Raw genomic sequence first — 18240 nt, forward strand, 5'->3', positions numbered from 1 at the left:
TGAAATTCAAAGAATATATAGAGGAAATGGGATTTTCTCTTTTCAATATTTTCTCATACTCATGTACACTCTAATTTTATATTTCACTTGAATCAAAATAAATACATGGTTTATTCATTAAATTTTTATTACCACATTTAATATATACTTGATAAACTAAACATGTTGTAATAAGTATATTATAACACTCACTTTTATAGGAGCTATGACTAAGATTAAGGATATCGTTTCTTACGGAATATATATTTGATGACTTTTTTATGCAGACACAGACCGCGATGACATAAGCATGCGGATATAGACACAGCCCACATTTCTGGGAATAAATTTTTAATCCATGAAACAAACACCCCCTTAGTATAAATAGGGATTACGGCCCAATTTAGATAAGGCAAAGCCCAACCCCGTGTCCTCCCAATCCCAATACCTCTAATTTATAAAATTTATTTCACAATGTATATAAGTTTTAAGTTTCCCTATTTCTCAACTTTAGTTTTCACTTCTACCGTCGGTTAATATCTCTCTCTCTCTCTCACGTTTTTTTCCTCCCGTAGCAATCCTGAAAACACTCTATCGGAAACTTGATATGGTAATTTCTGACAATCTTCTGTGTAATTTATAACATGCATTATATGGTTTGAAATGTTCTATTGTATCTTATTACATGCTTTAGTTTAGGTTCCCAAATGTTGTGTTTCTAGGTTCTCTTAATGCATATACACTAACTTAGTTTGTTTTTGGATTCTTGTATGTTCTCTTTTTTGAATATAAATATATCTATTTAAAGGAAACAAAACGATCAAAGTCTACTGACGGAACAGTGATTGATGTGGAGCAAGATATAATTAGCTCTTTACCAGATGATGTAATAGACCAGATTCTGACACACTTGCCAATTAGGGATGCTGTGAGAACAAGTGTTTTATCAAACAAATGGAGATATAAATGGACCACATTACCAAATCTCGTATTTAATAGAGAATGTGTCTCCGAAGCTTTCGAGGACTCTTTGGTTATCAGGAGGAAGCTCTTAACAATTATTGATCATATACTTTTACTTCATTCCGGGCCAATCAACCACTTCCATCTCTCCCATATAGGTCCCATTAGTGTGACCACTCTTGATAAGTGGATACTTTATTTAACCAGAAGCTCTATCAAAGAGCTTGAGCTGGTAATTCGAGGGGTAGCGCAGCCGTATAAATTACCTTGGTGTTTATTTTCTTGTCAAAGTTTACAATATATAGCATTATATAAATGTTGGCTTAATCCTCCGTCGACAATTAAAGGCTTCAGGAACTTGAAAATTCTTGGTCTGGATAAGGTTACAATGACTCAAGATGCGTTTGAAAACTTGATATCCGGATGCCCCGTGCTTGAAGTTTTGAGATTGATGAGTTTACATGGTTTCACCCAAGTTAATATTCACGCGCCAAAGCTGAAGTTTTTTCACATCTTCGGTGAATTTGAGGGTATAAGCTTTGAAAACACTTTCCAATTGGAGAAGGTAATTGTTGATTTAAGTAAGGATATGAATTCTGAAAGCAATCAAAGTAGATTGCAGGGATTCTCCAACAGTTTGCTCAACTTTTTCATTCATCTACCTCACTTACGGAGCCTGATGATCGGTAGATATTTTATTAAGGTATAATACTCTAGCCTTTCTGTTATATATTCCGGTTCATGTTCTAATATGATTGTGTGTAACTTCTTTATGTTTGTCTATTTAAACATGGCTGATGCAATGAAATAATCTAGAAAATATGCAGGAAAAGACCTAGTGCAGTAGTGCAGACTTAATTTTTTTGCCTCTTTTAATTTTCTGCCGTGGTCCTTACACTATTCTTCTGTTTTGCTTCAGTGTTTGGCTGCTGGTGTTGTGCCTGTAAAGCTTCCTACACCTTGTATCAATCTAAGTTATCTCAACTTACATGTACGTTTCAACAACTTGATGGAAATTTCGGTTCTTCTTTGCTTGCTCAGAAGCTCACCTAATCTTCAAAAATTAGAATTATATGTGAGTACTTGTTTAGTTTGGTTTGACATTGGTTTCCTTAATGATTTTTGTTTTCTCTCATTATTCTCGTATGCATACAAAGTTGATCCATAAATTTGTTAAAATTGCTTTTTGAAGGCGGGGAAGACTACCCTTTTAGAACCAGCCTCCTATTCCTGGGAAGATATCTTTTCAGGCCCAACCATGCCGCTCAGAATGCGACATGTGAGGTTAGAAGGCATCTCTGGTACCAAATCTCAATTAGATTTAATCAAATTTCTACTTTTATATTCTCCTGTGCTAGTGCAGATGATTGTGAACCCGGTTAAAAACGTCAATCCGGAGTTGTTGACTGAACTAATTCGGTTCAGAAGAGCATCGGTACAGGTTGAAGTTCTTTACAACGTGTAAACCTCTTTGTAATGTTTTTTATTATCCTCAAGTCATCTAATGTGTTATGACTGAAGTTAAAATTTCAATGCTGCATCAAATTATGAGAGATTAATATTGAAGATAATACTTATATGAGTATAATTTTTTATCTTACACCAAACTAAAATCAATTAGAATGGAGAGCATAAACCAAGCACAAATGATGAAACAAAGTAAAACATATATGCAACTGGCGTTATTTTACACTTAATTTTTAAGCAGAATGTCCAAGTCTGTTTGACTTGAAAACAAAAAAGTATATAGGATTATTTATCAGCTATAAGGTTTAATACCTAGGCTATTATCATGGTTTAAAAGTTATCAAAATGTTTGCCAACAAGTATCATACTGGAAAAAGACTAAATGCAGATATTAAACAAGTAAACAATTTTGGCTGACACTGGTGTGAAAACTCATGAGGAACATTTAGACCAATTTCAAAAATCTCATAACTAGCATCAGCTTTGAGTTATAAATTTTCAAAAATCAAAAGTCAATTTTAAATACTAATATAAACATAAAAATAAATGTTTATATTAAACTTAATCCCAAATAATTTATGAACTTTGTAAAATTGTTAAAAATATATTATATTTATTTAGTGGTTTTAATTATAATTGTTGAAGTGACTATTCAGAGTGATGATTTATAGTGGTCAATAATAATAAGAGTAGTGGTCGGTGGTTTTACAATGATAAATTACATTATTCAAAGTGGTGATTCCAGTAATAGTCAATGGTTGACTAATAGTAAAATTGGTGATCAAATGTGGATAAATTGGTGATCAGAGTAGTGATTGATGATGGCCAGGACGATGATCAGTTCTGATTAGATCGATAATCAGAGATGGATTAAATGATGATCAATTGCGGTCATATTGGTGGATGTTGGCGGGCCTAGTGGATGTTGACGATGGTTTAAATGGTAATTAATGGTGATTATATTAGAGATTGTAGGTGGATAAAGTGGTGATTATAGCTTAGGTGATTATAGCCTAGGTGACCATATTGGTTTACAATGGTCAAATGATGATCAATTGCGGTCATATTGGTGGATGTTGGCGGGCGTAGTGGATGTTGACGATGGTTTAAATGGTAATTAATGGTGGTTATATTAGAGATTGTAGGTGGATAAAGTGGTGATTATAGCCTAGGTGACCATATTGGTTTACAATGGTCAGAGCAGTGAACATTAGTGATTATAAAGGTGGTTAAAGTAGTGGTTGTTGATTGTATTTGTGTAAGAAAAAATAGTACAGTATAATTGTGTCAACAAAAATCACAATGTAGTGAATAAAATTATTGTATCTACATAGAATTGCACGATGCTAATACAACTCATGTAATAATTACATCCTCCGTCTCATAATAAGTGTCTCATTTCCACTTTTTTTATGTTTCAAAATAAATGTCTCTTTAGAAAACCAATGCAATAATTATTAATTTTTTCCACTACTATACCCCTATTTATTAACTTTCACGTTTTTTAATTACTCTACTACATATAAGGAATAAGGGTATTTTAGTAAATGATATTAATTTTATCATTAAAACTAACACATTCAATCATTTTTTTAAGAACCGCGTAAAACTCAAATATGACACTTATTATGAGACGGAGGGAGTACTATTCTAATAAAAAAGGGTTTAGTTTGAAATGTAGTTTTGTTTAGCCACATAAAACAATACAAAGTAAAAATAAAAGAATAACAGTAGTAAAGAGTTATTGGGACTAGGATGCAATTATTATAAATACAAGCATATCAGCGATGAACTATATACATTTTAGCTATTAATCCATATTATCACATATTTTTTATACTCTTTAACAATGTAATATGTTATCGGCCGACTAGAGAGTCCAACAATTATGTTCAAAAGAGCATAATGATCCACCACATAGCGTGTAGAGCATGTACATTATCCTAGACTAGAAAGCATGTGAACTTAATCCAATATCAATCATACTGATATTCGCCTCTCGTGCCGATAGATTGGCAAACTTGTTATAACCGCCCCACTATATAAAGAGGGAGAATATGTCATTTCTTAGGTAAATCAAATTCAAATCTCATTCACTCAATCTTACTCTCATACGACTTGGGCGTTGAAATGCTAACATTGCATGTCTGTCCCTCTTTCACTGGATTGAAGACTCGTGTTCACTGTTACTATCAACATCTATTATTCATCGATAAATTCAAGTTCTTGTGCGGAATAGTGAGGCCATTTGTATGAATTAACTTCTGAATTTTTTACGTTTTTTACATTCGAACATTTGTCTCTCGAATTACTGAATATGAGCTTTCTCAACCTTGAAATTCGGATCTTCTAAATCTGAAATGTAGGTTTTTATTCTCGTTACTCTCCGATTAAAGATTAATAACATTTCTTAGATTATCTTTTATTTTCACTAAAACTAACAAAAGTAAATTAGATTCTTATATAGTTAAAAATGTTTTTAATATATGTGTAAATGGTAAACATTATTCACTTGGTAGAAACTAGGGACAAAATAGTATATTTCAAAATATCTACGTTTTTATAGATTATTAGATATGATAAAAATTTACATACAATTCTTTAGGTAAAGTTCAAACTGTTACCCAATTAAAATATAACATGTGTATGATTTTCTCTTACACTTATGCAATTTTCTCCTATTTCTGCTCCTTAATAGAAATTTTAGTTTGCTTGTCGTATTTTAATTCAAAGATCGTTTAAACCACACCTACGAAATTGTATGTAAATTTTCTCGATTATATATATATATATATATATATATATATATATATATATATATATATATTTCCTTGTAAAACAACCCCCTGCCATATTCTTCCAACCCAAACTCATGACACGACAAAAAAGAAGAGAGTAGACCGTAGATTCAGGAACAACTCCGCAAAAAATACAACTAAAATTGCTGGATGAGACCATACCCCTTAGAGCCAACAAATCTTTCGTTGGAGGTTTATTGATAAGAAATCTCCACCCAAAAACTTTAATTTTGAGAGGAATCACCATCTTCCAAATAGAAGCCAATGCACGTCGAAACAATTTTCCAGACCAAGAGGGTGATGAAGACTGCTAATGGCATAGTAGAAGGTCTGAACCGAGAAGCCCACAACAGCCTCTGGCTTCTAGACCGTGACATGCTTTCTGCCATCCGTAAGTAGAACCTGCTGCAGCAGGAAAACAAACTGCTGAATTACGGTAACAACACTTTTCTAGGACAAATTCGAAATGCGGAGGTTCCCCCACCTTCACTCTCCGCAACACCAACCTCTCATACCCGCGATAGAAGCGTCCTGCAAACCAGAAACAAAAAAAACAACGGGAAATATGTCCTTGAGAATCCCGACATCCATCCATTGAGAACGCCAAAAAGATATAAAATATCTGTTACCGACGCGAAACCTGCATTTACTATTAAAAAAAATCCTCTGGGAGTTTGCACTCCAAAGATAAAATATCCGACCATCATGAAGATTTAGAAACTTTATTATCATAAAATCTTGCTCCATTCACGACCCGTAAATTGATGTCTCCATAACGCGCCTTCAACAAATTGTACCACAAAGCATTGGATTCTTTAAGGATTCTCCATCTCCACTTAAAAACGAGAGCCAAATTAAAATCCTCTATATTTCTAAAACCAAGCCAAACTTTCTCAATCAGAAGATAAGCTACCTTCCAACTAACCCAATGAATTCTTTTTCTAGAGTATTAACCTCCCCATAGGAAATTGTTTGAATTTTGATAATCTCCTTTATAATCTTCTTTGGCACTTTGTAAAAAGAAAGTTTAAAGATGGAAAGACTCCCCACACTGACTTAAGGAGGGTAATCCTTCCTCCAAAACTAAGCATCCTACCTTCCAACTAAATAACCTCTTTTTCAACTTGAGAAAAAATGGGCTCCACGTGGAAATCCTTCTAGGATTAAATCCAATGGGAATGCCAAGAAAAGATAAATCTTTCTCTTCAGACCTACAAGAAAGAAAAGATTGGGCATCCTCAAAAAAATTAGTATTAATGTTGATTCCAATAAGTTTACTTTTGTGGAAATTAACACCTAATCCCGAAACAATTTCAAAACCTCTTAACATTGATTTTAAGGGTCAAAGATATTTCCAACTTCCTTCCCCACCATTAAAGTGTCGTCCACAAATTGAAGAATATCCACAAAACATCTACCGTTCACATTGCAACCCGCGTACTCACCATTCTCCACGACCTTATTGACCAAACCCTTCAAACCTCTCCGCAACAATAACAAAGAGAAAAGGGGAGATCGGGTCTCCTAGTCTTAACCCCCTCTCCACTTTAAATTCCTTTGTAGGGATACCATTAACCAAAACTGGCATATCACTAGAAAAAATAAGGCCTCCATCCACATCACCAAACTTCCCCAAAACCCATCTTTTTCAACATAAAACGAAGAAAAGACCAACTAACCTTATCATAAGCCTTTTTGAAGTCTATCTTAAAAAGAAAGCAACTAATCCCTTCCTTAGTCTCATAATCCACCAATTCATTAGCCACCCAAACACCGTCAAGAAGTTGTCTTCCCGGCACAAAAGCACTTTGACTATTAGAAATGATTGAGTTTAAAACCTTTTTGAGTCTACCCGCCAATAATTTCGATAAGACTTTGTAAATGCTTCCGACTAAACAAATGGACCTATAGTCATCCAATCCCAAAGGATTAGGGGACTTCGGAATCAAAGTCAAAAAACGCGAAGTAATTGATTTCGAGAAAATAACCCCAGAATGGAAATCCCTGGAATAAGAAATAAAATGTTCTTTTAAGAAAAACCAGCACTTCTTAAAAAACAGAAGAGAGAAACCACCAGGACCCGAGCTTTTTAATCCTTCACAACTCCACACCGCCTCCTTAATTTCCTTCTCAGAAAAAGGAGCCTTGAGAGAATTACGATCATTTAAATTCAGCACCTTAAACAAATCATCTTCCAACACCGGCCTAGTCATATCATTATCAGAAAATTTCATCGCGAAATGGTCCTTCATCGCGAAAATTTAAGTAACCGAAGTATCTCCTTAAGAACGAAATCTCCTCTATCGACCACCACCATATCCTTCCACTATTTCTCATCGAAAGAAACAAAGTCCTTGTTGGAAAACCATTCATTGTTAAATTTAAGGCTTAAATGCACTTTTGGTCCCCCAAATTTGGATATTTTAAACAATTGGTCCCCTATTACAAAACCCGCTATTTTGGTCCCTTAATTTTAATAGCCTTTGGATTTTTGTGGTACCTTTCCATTTTTGCATACGTGGCAGTGACGATTAGGATAAAAAAATTATTTTTAATTAGCTAGTAAGGATGACTAGAATATTTATTAATTAATATGTTTATAAATAAATTAATGTTTAATAATCTTAATTCAGTTTTTTTTTTCTTTTTATAACTAAAATTTGCAAACAATATTTTGGGCCCAAGTCCATCTTTTTCAATATCAGTCTAGCACTCAATTGACACTCTAATATGTATGTATGAGCTATATAAAGGCTTGTAATATTGGTTAAAGTTTCGATGTGGGACAAAACACAGCTCTTATGAAGATTCCTCTTCTAGAAGATTCCTTTCCAGCTGCCTTATTAGGTTATTGAAGAGCATTTTTGTGTTTATATAGATAAAACAAACTCATATTCTAAAATACAAGTGGGCTGGTGTGGAGACTTTGGGATCAGTTAAACAGTAGGCCCATAATTATTATTTTAAGATTTGTATTAAATAATTCTCAAATAAAAAATACATTTTTAAATAAATTTGCCTTAAATAATGTTTAAAATATAATTATAAAAAAACTTAATTAAAAAAAAAGTAATAAAAAGTTCATTTTCAAAATAGAGGGACTAAAAGATGAAATTCATCAAAATAGGGGGATCAAAAGTGTATTTAAGCCAATAAATTTTAAAACGATATTCATTTTTTTTAAAAAAATAATAAATGGTTAATCTGCTTTTAAATTCAATGTGATGTGCACCTTGTCTGTGTTTCATTTCAATATAGATTACTAGAACAACTTAAGATGATAATCTTGTTGCACTAGTAATCTATATTGCAATGAAACACAAACAAGGTACACATCATAATTATAGGATTAACCATTTATCTAGTAACAGTAACACATCATAATGATCATGCAATAATTCATATTTAATTTACTCAATTGAAATTTTAAAAAATCAAATAATTAAGTATTTAAAAAAAATTACAAAAAATCACTTTTTTAAAAAAATTACTTGGGTATCCAGGTTTAGGGGACGCCCTACACATAGGAGTCACCCCCATGGCGCCATAGTGTATTTAATTACACATATGTGCAGTGGCGAAGCCAGGAAAATTATAAAGCCCTGGCAAAATTTTAAAAACCGAAAAGTTGGATTCTCATATTTGATGTTGCTTATCACATTTCTTAAAGTTATATGGTGGTAGTAGAGATGTTGCAGCTGAAGTCCAAAGACATATATTAGAAAGTTTTGCATCTAGGCTAAGAACAGTCTTTAGCAGCAAGCATAAACAAAGTATTACATACAAAAAGTCCTGAAAAAGACTCATTTGTTTCACTAATTACTAGTTAATTGTAAGTTATTTAAGCATGTTTATGCAAATATGAGGACCTTAAAGATTAAGAATATAATTGGGTGTAATTCAAATGTATCAAAGATTGGAATTACAATATTGGTCAATGTTTCAGGCAGATGTGTTTCTTGCAAAATCTCATGTGTTTTACCATATAAGAACTTTCCGTCAAACTTGATACTTCGATTATCATGATCCCAATCACTACATTCATTTTTTAATAGAAAAAGAACATATATTAAAAAATTTACTGTAATATAAATACAATCTTTTCGATACTTTGATCTATCTGGTTTGGAAATAAAAATAAGACAAAATTATAGATAAATTCCAATATTTCACCAAATTCAAAACTAACAACAAACTCACTTTTGACTTTGCAAGTGGAACATTCTTTCGCTAAAAAAATAACATTATCATTACGAATAAGTAGTAAGATATTGAGAAATAATACAATTGCATAGTTTCACGTATCTTACGGGTGGAAATAAAATAATATGTAAGTAAGTGCAAATTCCCATTAGATCAACGTATCAGTAACTATACTATAGAAACATATTAATGTACTACTTTGATTCACTTGTCGTCCATGATTTGACATGAAATCTGAACTCCCAAAACAAATCAAAAAGCTGAACTGAAATGATAAGCAAGAAGTGTAATCAAAACAAGCAAAAGAATCAAGAAAACTGGTTGTGGCATTTTATCGAGTACCTTGCAAGCGAAGACGGGATCACCATTTTATTCATTTTTACCAACATTTGGTCATCCCATTTATTGCTATAATGTTGTTTGCTTTCTATTTATTTAATTCAATCCAAAATTCGCACCAAAATCGAATCACAAGCAGGCTATAGCACAACTCGAAACTATGTCGAAACCGTTAAAAATAGCTTCTGTGGAAAACCGAAAAAACATGAAACAGAATTGCAAACTTTTCTAGCAACCATAGAAATTCGAAACTGTCTTAAAAAAATTGCAGAGCAAACTCGAATCAATATTGATGTTAATCTAAGGGATCTAAGGGTGCCATAACCACTTCGCCGCGAAAGATAGTGAGGGAGTAATTCGGGGAAATATTGATGAGAATATTCATAGTGCGTTTGTTGGAGGAGATAGGATGATGATCAGTCGCTAAAACCTCATGATGGTAAACAGAGGAAGAGCCCGGGCAGGTGCCCAGTCTGGCCGGGCCTTGGCTTCGCCACTGCATATGCGCCACCCCAGTTGCTCATATGTGCAAGCCCAAAATGGATTGCCATGTGGGGTGGCGCCAATGCCTAATTATTTTTGTTTTTTTTTTAATGTTGTTTTTATATAAAATTAAATATTTTATGAATAATTAAAAATACGGAAATATATATTAATGATAAAAAAATGCATTACAAGAAAAAAGATTACAAATATTCTAATGCATATTATCACCGTAATGACCGTCAGTTCCGCACCTAGGCGCTACCCGATTTCGTTGGGGTAGTTGTCGACCCATACCCCTTTGAGATTCTTGTTGTGTTTGGGTAGGTGGTCCTTGGAATAGCCCCCCCATGCGCTCCTTATCCTTGTACTCTTCGATTCTACTATCAAAGAGTTGGTTCCCATGCCCTCAAAGTTTTGTCGTGGTGGTGGGGGTGGTGAGGTAGCCATATATGCTTGGTAGCAACTGACACTTGAATTGCCTTGGTAAAAAGACATTGTTGGTTGGAATGTGGTGTAGCCATATTGTTGTTGTTGGGAGTTACGGTAAAGTGATTCCTGTGTGATTATTGGGTCGCTTATTTCTCATTTGGGCTCAAGTCGAGGCTAAGATGGGATGTGGAGGGGCCCGCCTCGTGGCATTGTTGAGTGTAGCCATATGGTTGTTTTGGGCATGGTTGTTGTTGGTAGAGAGTTTGATAATCTGTCTGGTAGTGGTATTGGTATTGGTGTTTAGAGGTCTGATGGTGTTGGTGTTGAGTTTGGTATGAGCTATGTTGACTTTGTTGGCTTGATTGGCTTGGTTGATGTTGTTAGCGTTGTTGACATTGTTGGAGTTGTTGAATTTGTTGGCGTTTTTGGGGTGGTTATTGGTTGTATAATTGTTGGTGGGAGTCGTGCAAGTAGTACGGGTAGGACACATACATTTCAAGGGCTGTGACCTCTATACCAATTCATGTATTCTTCATTCGGATGCATTGGGAATGGGGAAACAGGGAACCAAATAACATGACCTCTATACCAATATCCATGTTTTCGTGCGAACAACCCGGTCAAGTTTTTCCAAGTTGAGGTCCTGGATGATGAAGAATTGCAAAATATGTTTGCCAATCATGAGCATTACAAGAATAAGTTGAGTAATATGAAGAAGCACCGGAGTTAGAACTTGATCACATAGTCAATGAGGAATATGAAGACGAACATGAAGTTGTTGTGCCACCAGCTCATGGGCACACGCCTCCTGCACACATGAGTAACTTGAATTTTGATGGGGATGAACCATCATCTTATATTTTCTTCGAGCCGTACACATAATCGGATGAAGTGTTAAAAATTGGAGACAAATTTCGTTCAAATGAGGATTGTGTCATGGCCATAAAAAAATTCACATGGCACAAAATGTTGATTTTAAAATGGATCGCACCAATGTGGAAAGGTACACAATTCTGTGTAGAAACCCTGATTATGGTTTGTGGATTCTGGATGGCTGCATCATACAGGAAGAGATGTGAATCCTGGGTGATAGGATCTATTTCCCAATATCACACATGCGTTAGCACAAATCTATCCCAAGATCATCGAAAGCTAAGTTATGATATCATATGTCAAGAAATCTTACCTATTGTGAGCAACGATCCGTCACTAAAGTTAAAAATGATAATCTCTCATATCGTTGCAACTTACAACTATACTTTATCTTATAGAAAGGCGTGTATCGCAACTAGGAGGAGTGATACAAACAACTTCCACGTTTCTTGATTGCGCTTCAAACGTATGCTCTTGAAACCGTTTCTATTTTAGAAACACTTCTGGCGCATTCTCTCGATGGAACGTGTGTTCAAGGAAATGGGATATTCTATCGACTATTATGGGCTTTCCGACCTTGCATTATAAGATTTGCGTATGGCAAACCAGTTCTTCAAATAGATGGAACTTGGTGGTACGGTAAATACAAGGAAACCTTGTTGATGGCCGTTGCACAAGATGAAAACAATAATATTTTTCCAATTGTGTTCGCTCTTATGGAAGGTGAAACTGCTAGGGGTTAGAGTTTCTTTCTCAGCGATCTCCGGACATACGTTGCTCCCCAACCTGGGCTCTATTTGATTTCAGATAGACATGCTTCTATCGAGGGTGCGTACAACAATCCAGCAAACGGTTGGCACGACCCACCTTCAACGCATGTCTACTGTATTCGACATATTAGGCAAAATTTCATGTGGGAGATCAAGGATAAGGTTCTTCGGAAGACTCTTGTCAATGCTGGATATGCATTAACTCAACCAACGTTCCAACATTATCGATGTGAAATCATATTGTCAAATCTGGATGCAGGCAGCAGGATAGATAAAATAGCCAGAGAGAAATGGATTATGGCTTACGACAATGGGCAACGATGGGGGCACATGACTACAAATCTTGTGGAATCAATGAATTCAACGCATGTCTACTGTATTCGACATATTAGGCAAAATTTCATGTGGGAGATCAAGGATAAGGTTCTTCGGAAGACTCTTGTCAATGCTGGATATGCATTAACTCAACCAACGTTCCAACATTATCGATGTGAAATCATATTGTCAAATCTGGATGCAGGCAGCAGGATAGATAAAATAGCCAGAGAGAAATGGATTATGGCTTACGACAATGGGCAACGATGGGGGCACATGACTACAAATCTTGTGGAATCAATGAACGGTGTTTTTAAGGGCATTAGACACCTTCCGATTACTGCCTTGGTGAGAGCAACCAACTTTAGGATGACTTCCCTTTTCGCAAGAAAAGGTGAGCGGTGGAGTGCAGTTTCAGAATCGGGACAACTATTCAGCGAAAGCTGTGTGAAATTTATGAAATAAGAATCTACCAAAGCCAACATCCACAATGTTACATCTTTCGACCGATTCAACCGTACCTTCAGTGCCAAAGAAACAGTTGACCACAACTAGGGCCTTCCGAGATAAGAATACAGGGTTCTTTTAGAAGAAAGGTGGTGCGACTGCAGAAAGTTTCAAGCTTTTCGCATGCCTTGCTCCCATGTCGTAGCAACATGTTCATATGCGCACCGAGATGTCTTAGCACTTTTATCTCCCATTTACAAGACAGACACCTTGCTCGGAGTATACAACAGTGCATTTCCAGTGATGGCAAATGAGGATTACTAGCCTGCGTATGAGGGGGGATAGTTTGGCATAATGACAACATGAGACGAAAGAAAAAGGGTCGACCCAACGTCATGCGTATCAGGAGCGATATGGATGATCATGAAAAAATGAAAAGAAAGTGTAGTACATGTCGTCAAGTTAGGAAAAATAGAAATAATTGTCCTAATCGTGGATCAACCTCCACCAACCAATAATTGTATGTCATGTATTTGTAATATCTTTTGTGAAATCAACAAGACTTTATTTAATCGTGAAACATATTGGTGTTACAACTGAACAAACATAAACAAAGATTAAACAACAACACAAACAACGCATAACCAACAACAACACAAACAACGCATAACCAACAACACAAACAACGCATAACCAACAACACAAACAACGCTTAACAACAAACACAGACATAAATTAACTACATTAAAACAACTACATTAAACAATTTTTTCACATATTTGTTTCATAATTGTTAATTATTTTAATTCAATTTTAAGTTTTTTTAACTATAATTTTTTTCCTATCTCGTACTATACATTTAATGAAAAATTTTCCTTCAATAAAAATATTTTGATAGTCAAAATCACATAACATTTTGATTCGTTATTATGTTTCTTGCCCTTATTATTTTGATTGGTTCTATATTCTTTCAAAAATCAGACAATTGTTGATTGAATTTTGGAAATGCAATAATTGAGATTTGAAGATTTGTCACCGACAAGAGGTTGTTGATTACAAAAAGGAATTTAAAACGATTGAATATAGTTAAGAAGAAGTTAAAAACCGAGTTTTAATTCAAATAAGTTTGAAGAAAATTTAGTTTCAAAAACTAGTTTATACCAATAACCGGTTTTTAATATAAACTGGTTTTGTACTGGACCGATCTAATTGTAAACCGGTTTTTAAAAAATAAATTGGTTTCATTAAAGTGGTTTTAAGGACCAAATTGAACTATATATTTGGTTCAATTTGATTTGGTTTTAGAACCATGCACACCCCTATTCGTCAATGTAAAAAACTCCGGCTTTTGGCGATCCTCTCCGGAATCGAAATAGTCCTCTCATCAACTCTGGTCTTGGTCAATGTAAAAAACTCCGGCTTTTGGCGATCCTCTCCGGAATCGAACTAGTCCTCTCACCAACCCCGGTCTAACGTTTACAAGAGGCTTCACAATCATCTTTTCCAACACATGTGAATATTGAAGTAGAAATCTGATAAAATATATTTCAGATTTGAAACCAGAGATGAAGTTTATTGTCACATGTTGCATACTAAGGGGCGTGGCTGGCACTGAAAAGATATCTCCCCAACAAAAAGAACCGGCCGTCAAAAGTGCAGTTTGTTCCTTCATCGTTGCCTACATAAAGAGAATATTAAACCTCTGAAGATAACATTGTATTGATTGAGGAAAGATGGAAAATTAGGTATAGGAATATACTATACAGATTCATATTTTCTCTTAGCAATTGTAACTCACATGCACTCTAGAGCAAGGTTAAACACTCTGACAATAACTTATTTTACATTAAAAAACAAAAACAGAATATACAAGTTGAACCACAAAATAAGACAGGAAATTAAAGCCAAGTTAAGTGATACTCACAAATATTTCTAGTGTCTGAAGATTAGGTGAGCTTCTGAGCAAGCAAAGAGCAGCCAAAATTTGGTTAAGGTCATCAAAGTTTATGAATAAGGTAAGAGATCTTAGATTGATACAAGGTGTAGAAAGCTTTATTGGCACATCATCTGCAATCAAATACTAAAGCAAAAACAAAAGAATGGCTCTAAATCAGAATATAATGTTTTGACAGAATGACTCTAAATAATATATAATTGTGCACTAGGAACAAAAAAAAAAGTATATATAGTTCATATTAAATTGGTAAGTGATCTACTCACTCAACCAGTCAAATTCAACATTGTTGAGCATTATACCTTACAAAAAACTATAGGGTGTTGGGATGCTACAGCAGGGAGACATTGAAAATCAAACACAAGATTTGGTAGTGTGTGCCAATTGTTCCTCCATCTTTTAGATAAAACACTTGTTCGAACTGCTTCCCTAATTGACAAGTAAGAAAGAATCTCGCCAATCATATGAACCGGTAAGTCGCTAATTATATCTGTCTCCGCATCAATCACTGTTGGGCGAGTAGACTCAGTTTCTTTTCTTTCCTTTAGATGGAACTCAAAGGTACACAGGAATTAGAAAATAAACAATGTTAGTGTATATTGAATCTAATATAACAAGAACCATGAAATTAAAACTAATAAATAACTTCATTAAGTAAATTTAAAAAAGCAGAATTCAAATTATAAAAAGGTAGGGTTCAAAATTTGGCATGAACACAGTATAATGAAATCAATTGATATATAAGATGAGTTCTAGATATTACCATTTTTACTGATTGAGTTGTTCGAGTAAATAAACTTTTGAATCTGTTGAGATCGGAGACCTGGCTAGGAGATCAAAAGGGTTTAGGAATGGTTGAACCAACAAACAGTTCTATGGAAAACAAACAGAACACTATTACGCAGTTTACCTTTTTTTTTTTTTTTGGTCCGTGAAGTTTTCCTTCTTTTTTGACCTATAAAGATTTTTTTTTTCTTCTTCTTTTTTTAAACAATAGAAATCAATTTATATTATTTATTATAGTTTCCATTTTCTTCAGAATTACAATATTATTTGAATTTCTATCCATCCAAATGATATTTTGAGACTTGGATAGCTAGTTGGGCTTGGGCGGTTTTCTTTTTTTTAAAACTTATATTCGCTATTTTTCTTAACGAATTACATTTTCACCTCAATTATTATTTTTTATTTATTCTGTTTATTTTCATTGCTATATTACAAGTGTAAAGTATTCATTATTTTTTTAACTTAAAATAATCTCTTTTATAAGTCACATTTTATCTCCTAGTGACTTATTTTTAATACAATGCTGGAACCTAAGTCATCTCCAGCCCACGAGCCAAGAAACATTTCCGACTCAAATGGCCTGAATTATAATGGTTACTCAAAGAGTAAGTTATTATGGCTTACTTTACATCTTGACCATTAATTATTTTCAATCTAAAGGTTAAAAATAATAAGGAATGGTTTTCCCTCTCCACATTTAATTACTTATCATTTTTATCCATTAGATTAAAAAGAATAAATGGTCAAGATGTGGAGTAAGTTATAATGACTTACTCTTGGAGTAAATATATATCTCCTTATATATATATATATATATATATATATATATATATATATATATATATATATATATATATATATATATATATATATATATATATATATATATATATATATATATATATATGGGGACGTATCAAATGAGAACTTTGGTTATTATAAGAATGAGAACTTTTATTAACAACCGTACGATTTAAAATCAATGCTCAGATATGCATTAATGTGATATGTATTTAAATCAGAATCTATCAATTAATTATTGTCTTTTAAAATTTGAGTGAAATCTGAGACATTGATTTTAAATCGTACGATTATTATTAAAAGTTCTCAATTCTCATAATAACCAAAGTTCTCATTTGATACGTCCCTTATATATATATATATATATATATATATATATATATATATATATATATATATATATATATATATATATATATATATATATATATGATATGATCAAATGACACAAAAGTGTTAAAATTTAATTTGACACCAAATTTCAACCGTTAAAAAAATTGATCCAACGGTCATATTAAATAAAATAAAATAATACAAAAACATATATAGCCTATTTTTCTGCCTAAAAAACAAGCTATTTATATGACCGTTAGATCAATTATTTTAAAGGTTGAGATTCGTGTCAAATTAAACTTTGACACATAATTAAACACTATGGGGTAATATGGGAATAAAAGAAATTCAAGAGTGGGGGAGTATAGGAATATAAAGGAAGGACAACAAGTAGGATCTTCCCGTTAGGGGTGTTCATTGGTTCGGGTAAATCCGAACCAAACTAGAATCCGAACCAAACCATAGTGTTTGGGTTGGACAGTTTTTCACTTCAGGCAAGAATCGAACCAAATTAATGAAATTCAATGACAATTGGTTCAGACATCATATTTTTAATTTTCTATCCGCAAACCCAACCCAAACCAATCATAATTAATTATCATGAAAAATACTACTAAGTATTTTAATTTGTTATTAGAAAATTGTTAGTGTAATGTAGTAATTTAGCATAGAACTATGAAACACTTTCATTACAACACAAACTCAAGTGACTAATAATAGATTCAAAAGTGTTTATGTTTAGATATTTTTCTCAGTTAGATATTTTTAAATCTATAAAAGAAAAATTGCTAGTCTAATATTTACAATTGAACACTATTAATACTATATTTTTTAATATTATTATTAAAAATTAATTTTCATAAATAAGTTATTTTTTTCAAATATTTTTGAATTTTTTATCTACCCGATCAAACCAACTCAAACCAACCCGTTATTTTTTGGTTTGGTTCGGTTTGGGCATTATCACAAAAATTTGCAAATTCAATCTGTTCTGGACCGGCCCAATTGCGCCAACCCACTCTTTGGCCAAAGGCATCCTGGCCCACGCACGCAACCGCCTTTCCCGGTCCGCTCTGAGCAAACACTAGACGTAACCGAGCACGCTAAAGCCTCGTGCTCGGTAACAGCCATCACGCGTACCACCTAGCCTAGCGCCTCACAAAGTGGAGTCTTTTCCGCATGTGATAATCCTATAAATAGCCTTCTAGTCCTGGAGGGCAAGGTAATCTTTTTCTTATCCAAAATCTCTCACTTTGTTGTACCTTGTTGTCCGAACACTTACTTTGGCATTAGAGTG

At 33.7% G+C, this 18240-nt stretch overlaps 2 protein-coding genes across 3 annotated transcripts; one reads left to right on the forward strand and one right to left on the reverse strand.

Annotated features, from left to right (window-relative positions):
* Nucleotides 1–500: 500 nt before the first annotated feature.
* On the forward strand, nt 501–2675 carry LOC131596318 (F-box/FBD/LRR-repeat protein At1g13570-like). The gene is made up of 4 exons (XM_058868941.1): nt 501–589; nt 788–1645; nt 1862–2017; nt 2135–2675. The coding sequence occupies exons 1-4, from the start codon at nt 587–589 to the stop codon at nt 2405–2407; spliced, it is 1290 nt and encodes a 429-aa protein (XP_058724924.1). The 5' UTR covers nt 501–586; the 3' UTR covers nt 2408–2675.
* Nucleotides 2676–14308: 11633 nt separating this feature from the next.
* On the reverse strand, nt 14309–15949 carry LOC131596319 (putative F-box/FBD/LRR-repeat protein At5g56810). Of its 2 annotated transcripts, none has more exons than XM_058868942.1 (4): nt 15787–15949; nt 15326–15577; nt 14994–15149; nt 14309–14747 (listed from the first exon to the last, which is right to left on the reverse strand). In XM_058868942.1, the coding sequence occupies exons 1-4, from the start codon at nt 15787–15789 to the stop codon at nt 14454–14456; spliced, it is 705 nt and encodes a 234-aa protein (XP_058724925.1). In that variant the 5' UTR covers nt 15790–15949; the 3' UTR covers nt 14309–14453. The 2 variants fall into 2 exon arrangements, with proteins under 2 accessions (XP_058724925.1, XP_058724926.1); XM_058868943.1 differs by having other exon boundaries at nt 15326–15565; nt 15787–15948.
* Between the last annotated feature and the right edge of the window lie 2291 nt (nt 15950–18240).

The sequence above is a fragment of the Vicia villosa genome, linkage group LG4, assembly GCF_029867415.1.
Source record: "Vicia villosa cultivar HV-30 ecotype Madison, WI linkage group LG4, Vvil1.0, whole genome shotgun sequence".
Lineage (NCBI taxonomy): Eukaryota > Viridiplantae > Streptophyta > Magnoliopsida > Fabales > Fabaceae > Vicia > Vicia villosa.

Excerpts from the sequence above, each read along its gene's own strand:
- LOC131596318 (XM_058868941.1), top strand. Across the intron at positions 1,646-1,861 it reads TCGGTAGATATTTTATTAAG|TGTTTGGCTGCTGGTGTTGT; the intron begins GTATAATACTCT and ends GTTTTGCTTCAG. Across the intron at positions 2,018-2,134 it reads TTCAAAAATTAGAATTATAT|GCGGGGAAGACTACCCTTTT; the intron begins GTGAGTACTTGT and ends TGCTTTTTGAAG.
- LOC131596319 (XM_058868942.1), bottom strand. Across the intron at positions 15,150-15,325 it reads ACCCTATAGTTTTTTGTAAG|TATTTGATTGCAGATGATGT; the intron begins GTATAATGCTCA and ends TTTTTGCTTTAG. Across the intron at positions 14,748-14,993 it reads TTCAGACACTAGAAATATTT|GCAACGATGAAGGAACAAAC; the intron begins GTGAGTATCACT and ends CTCTTTATGTAG.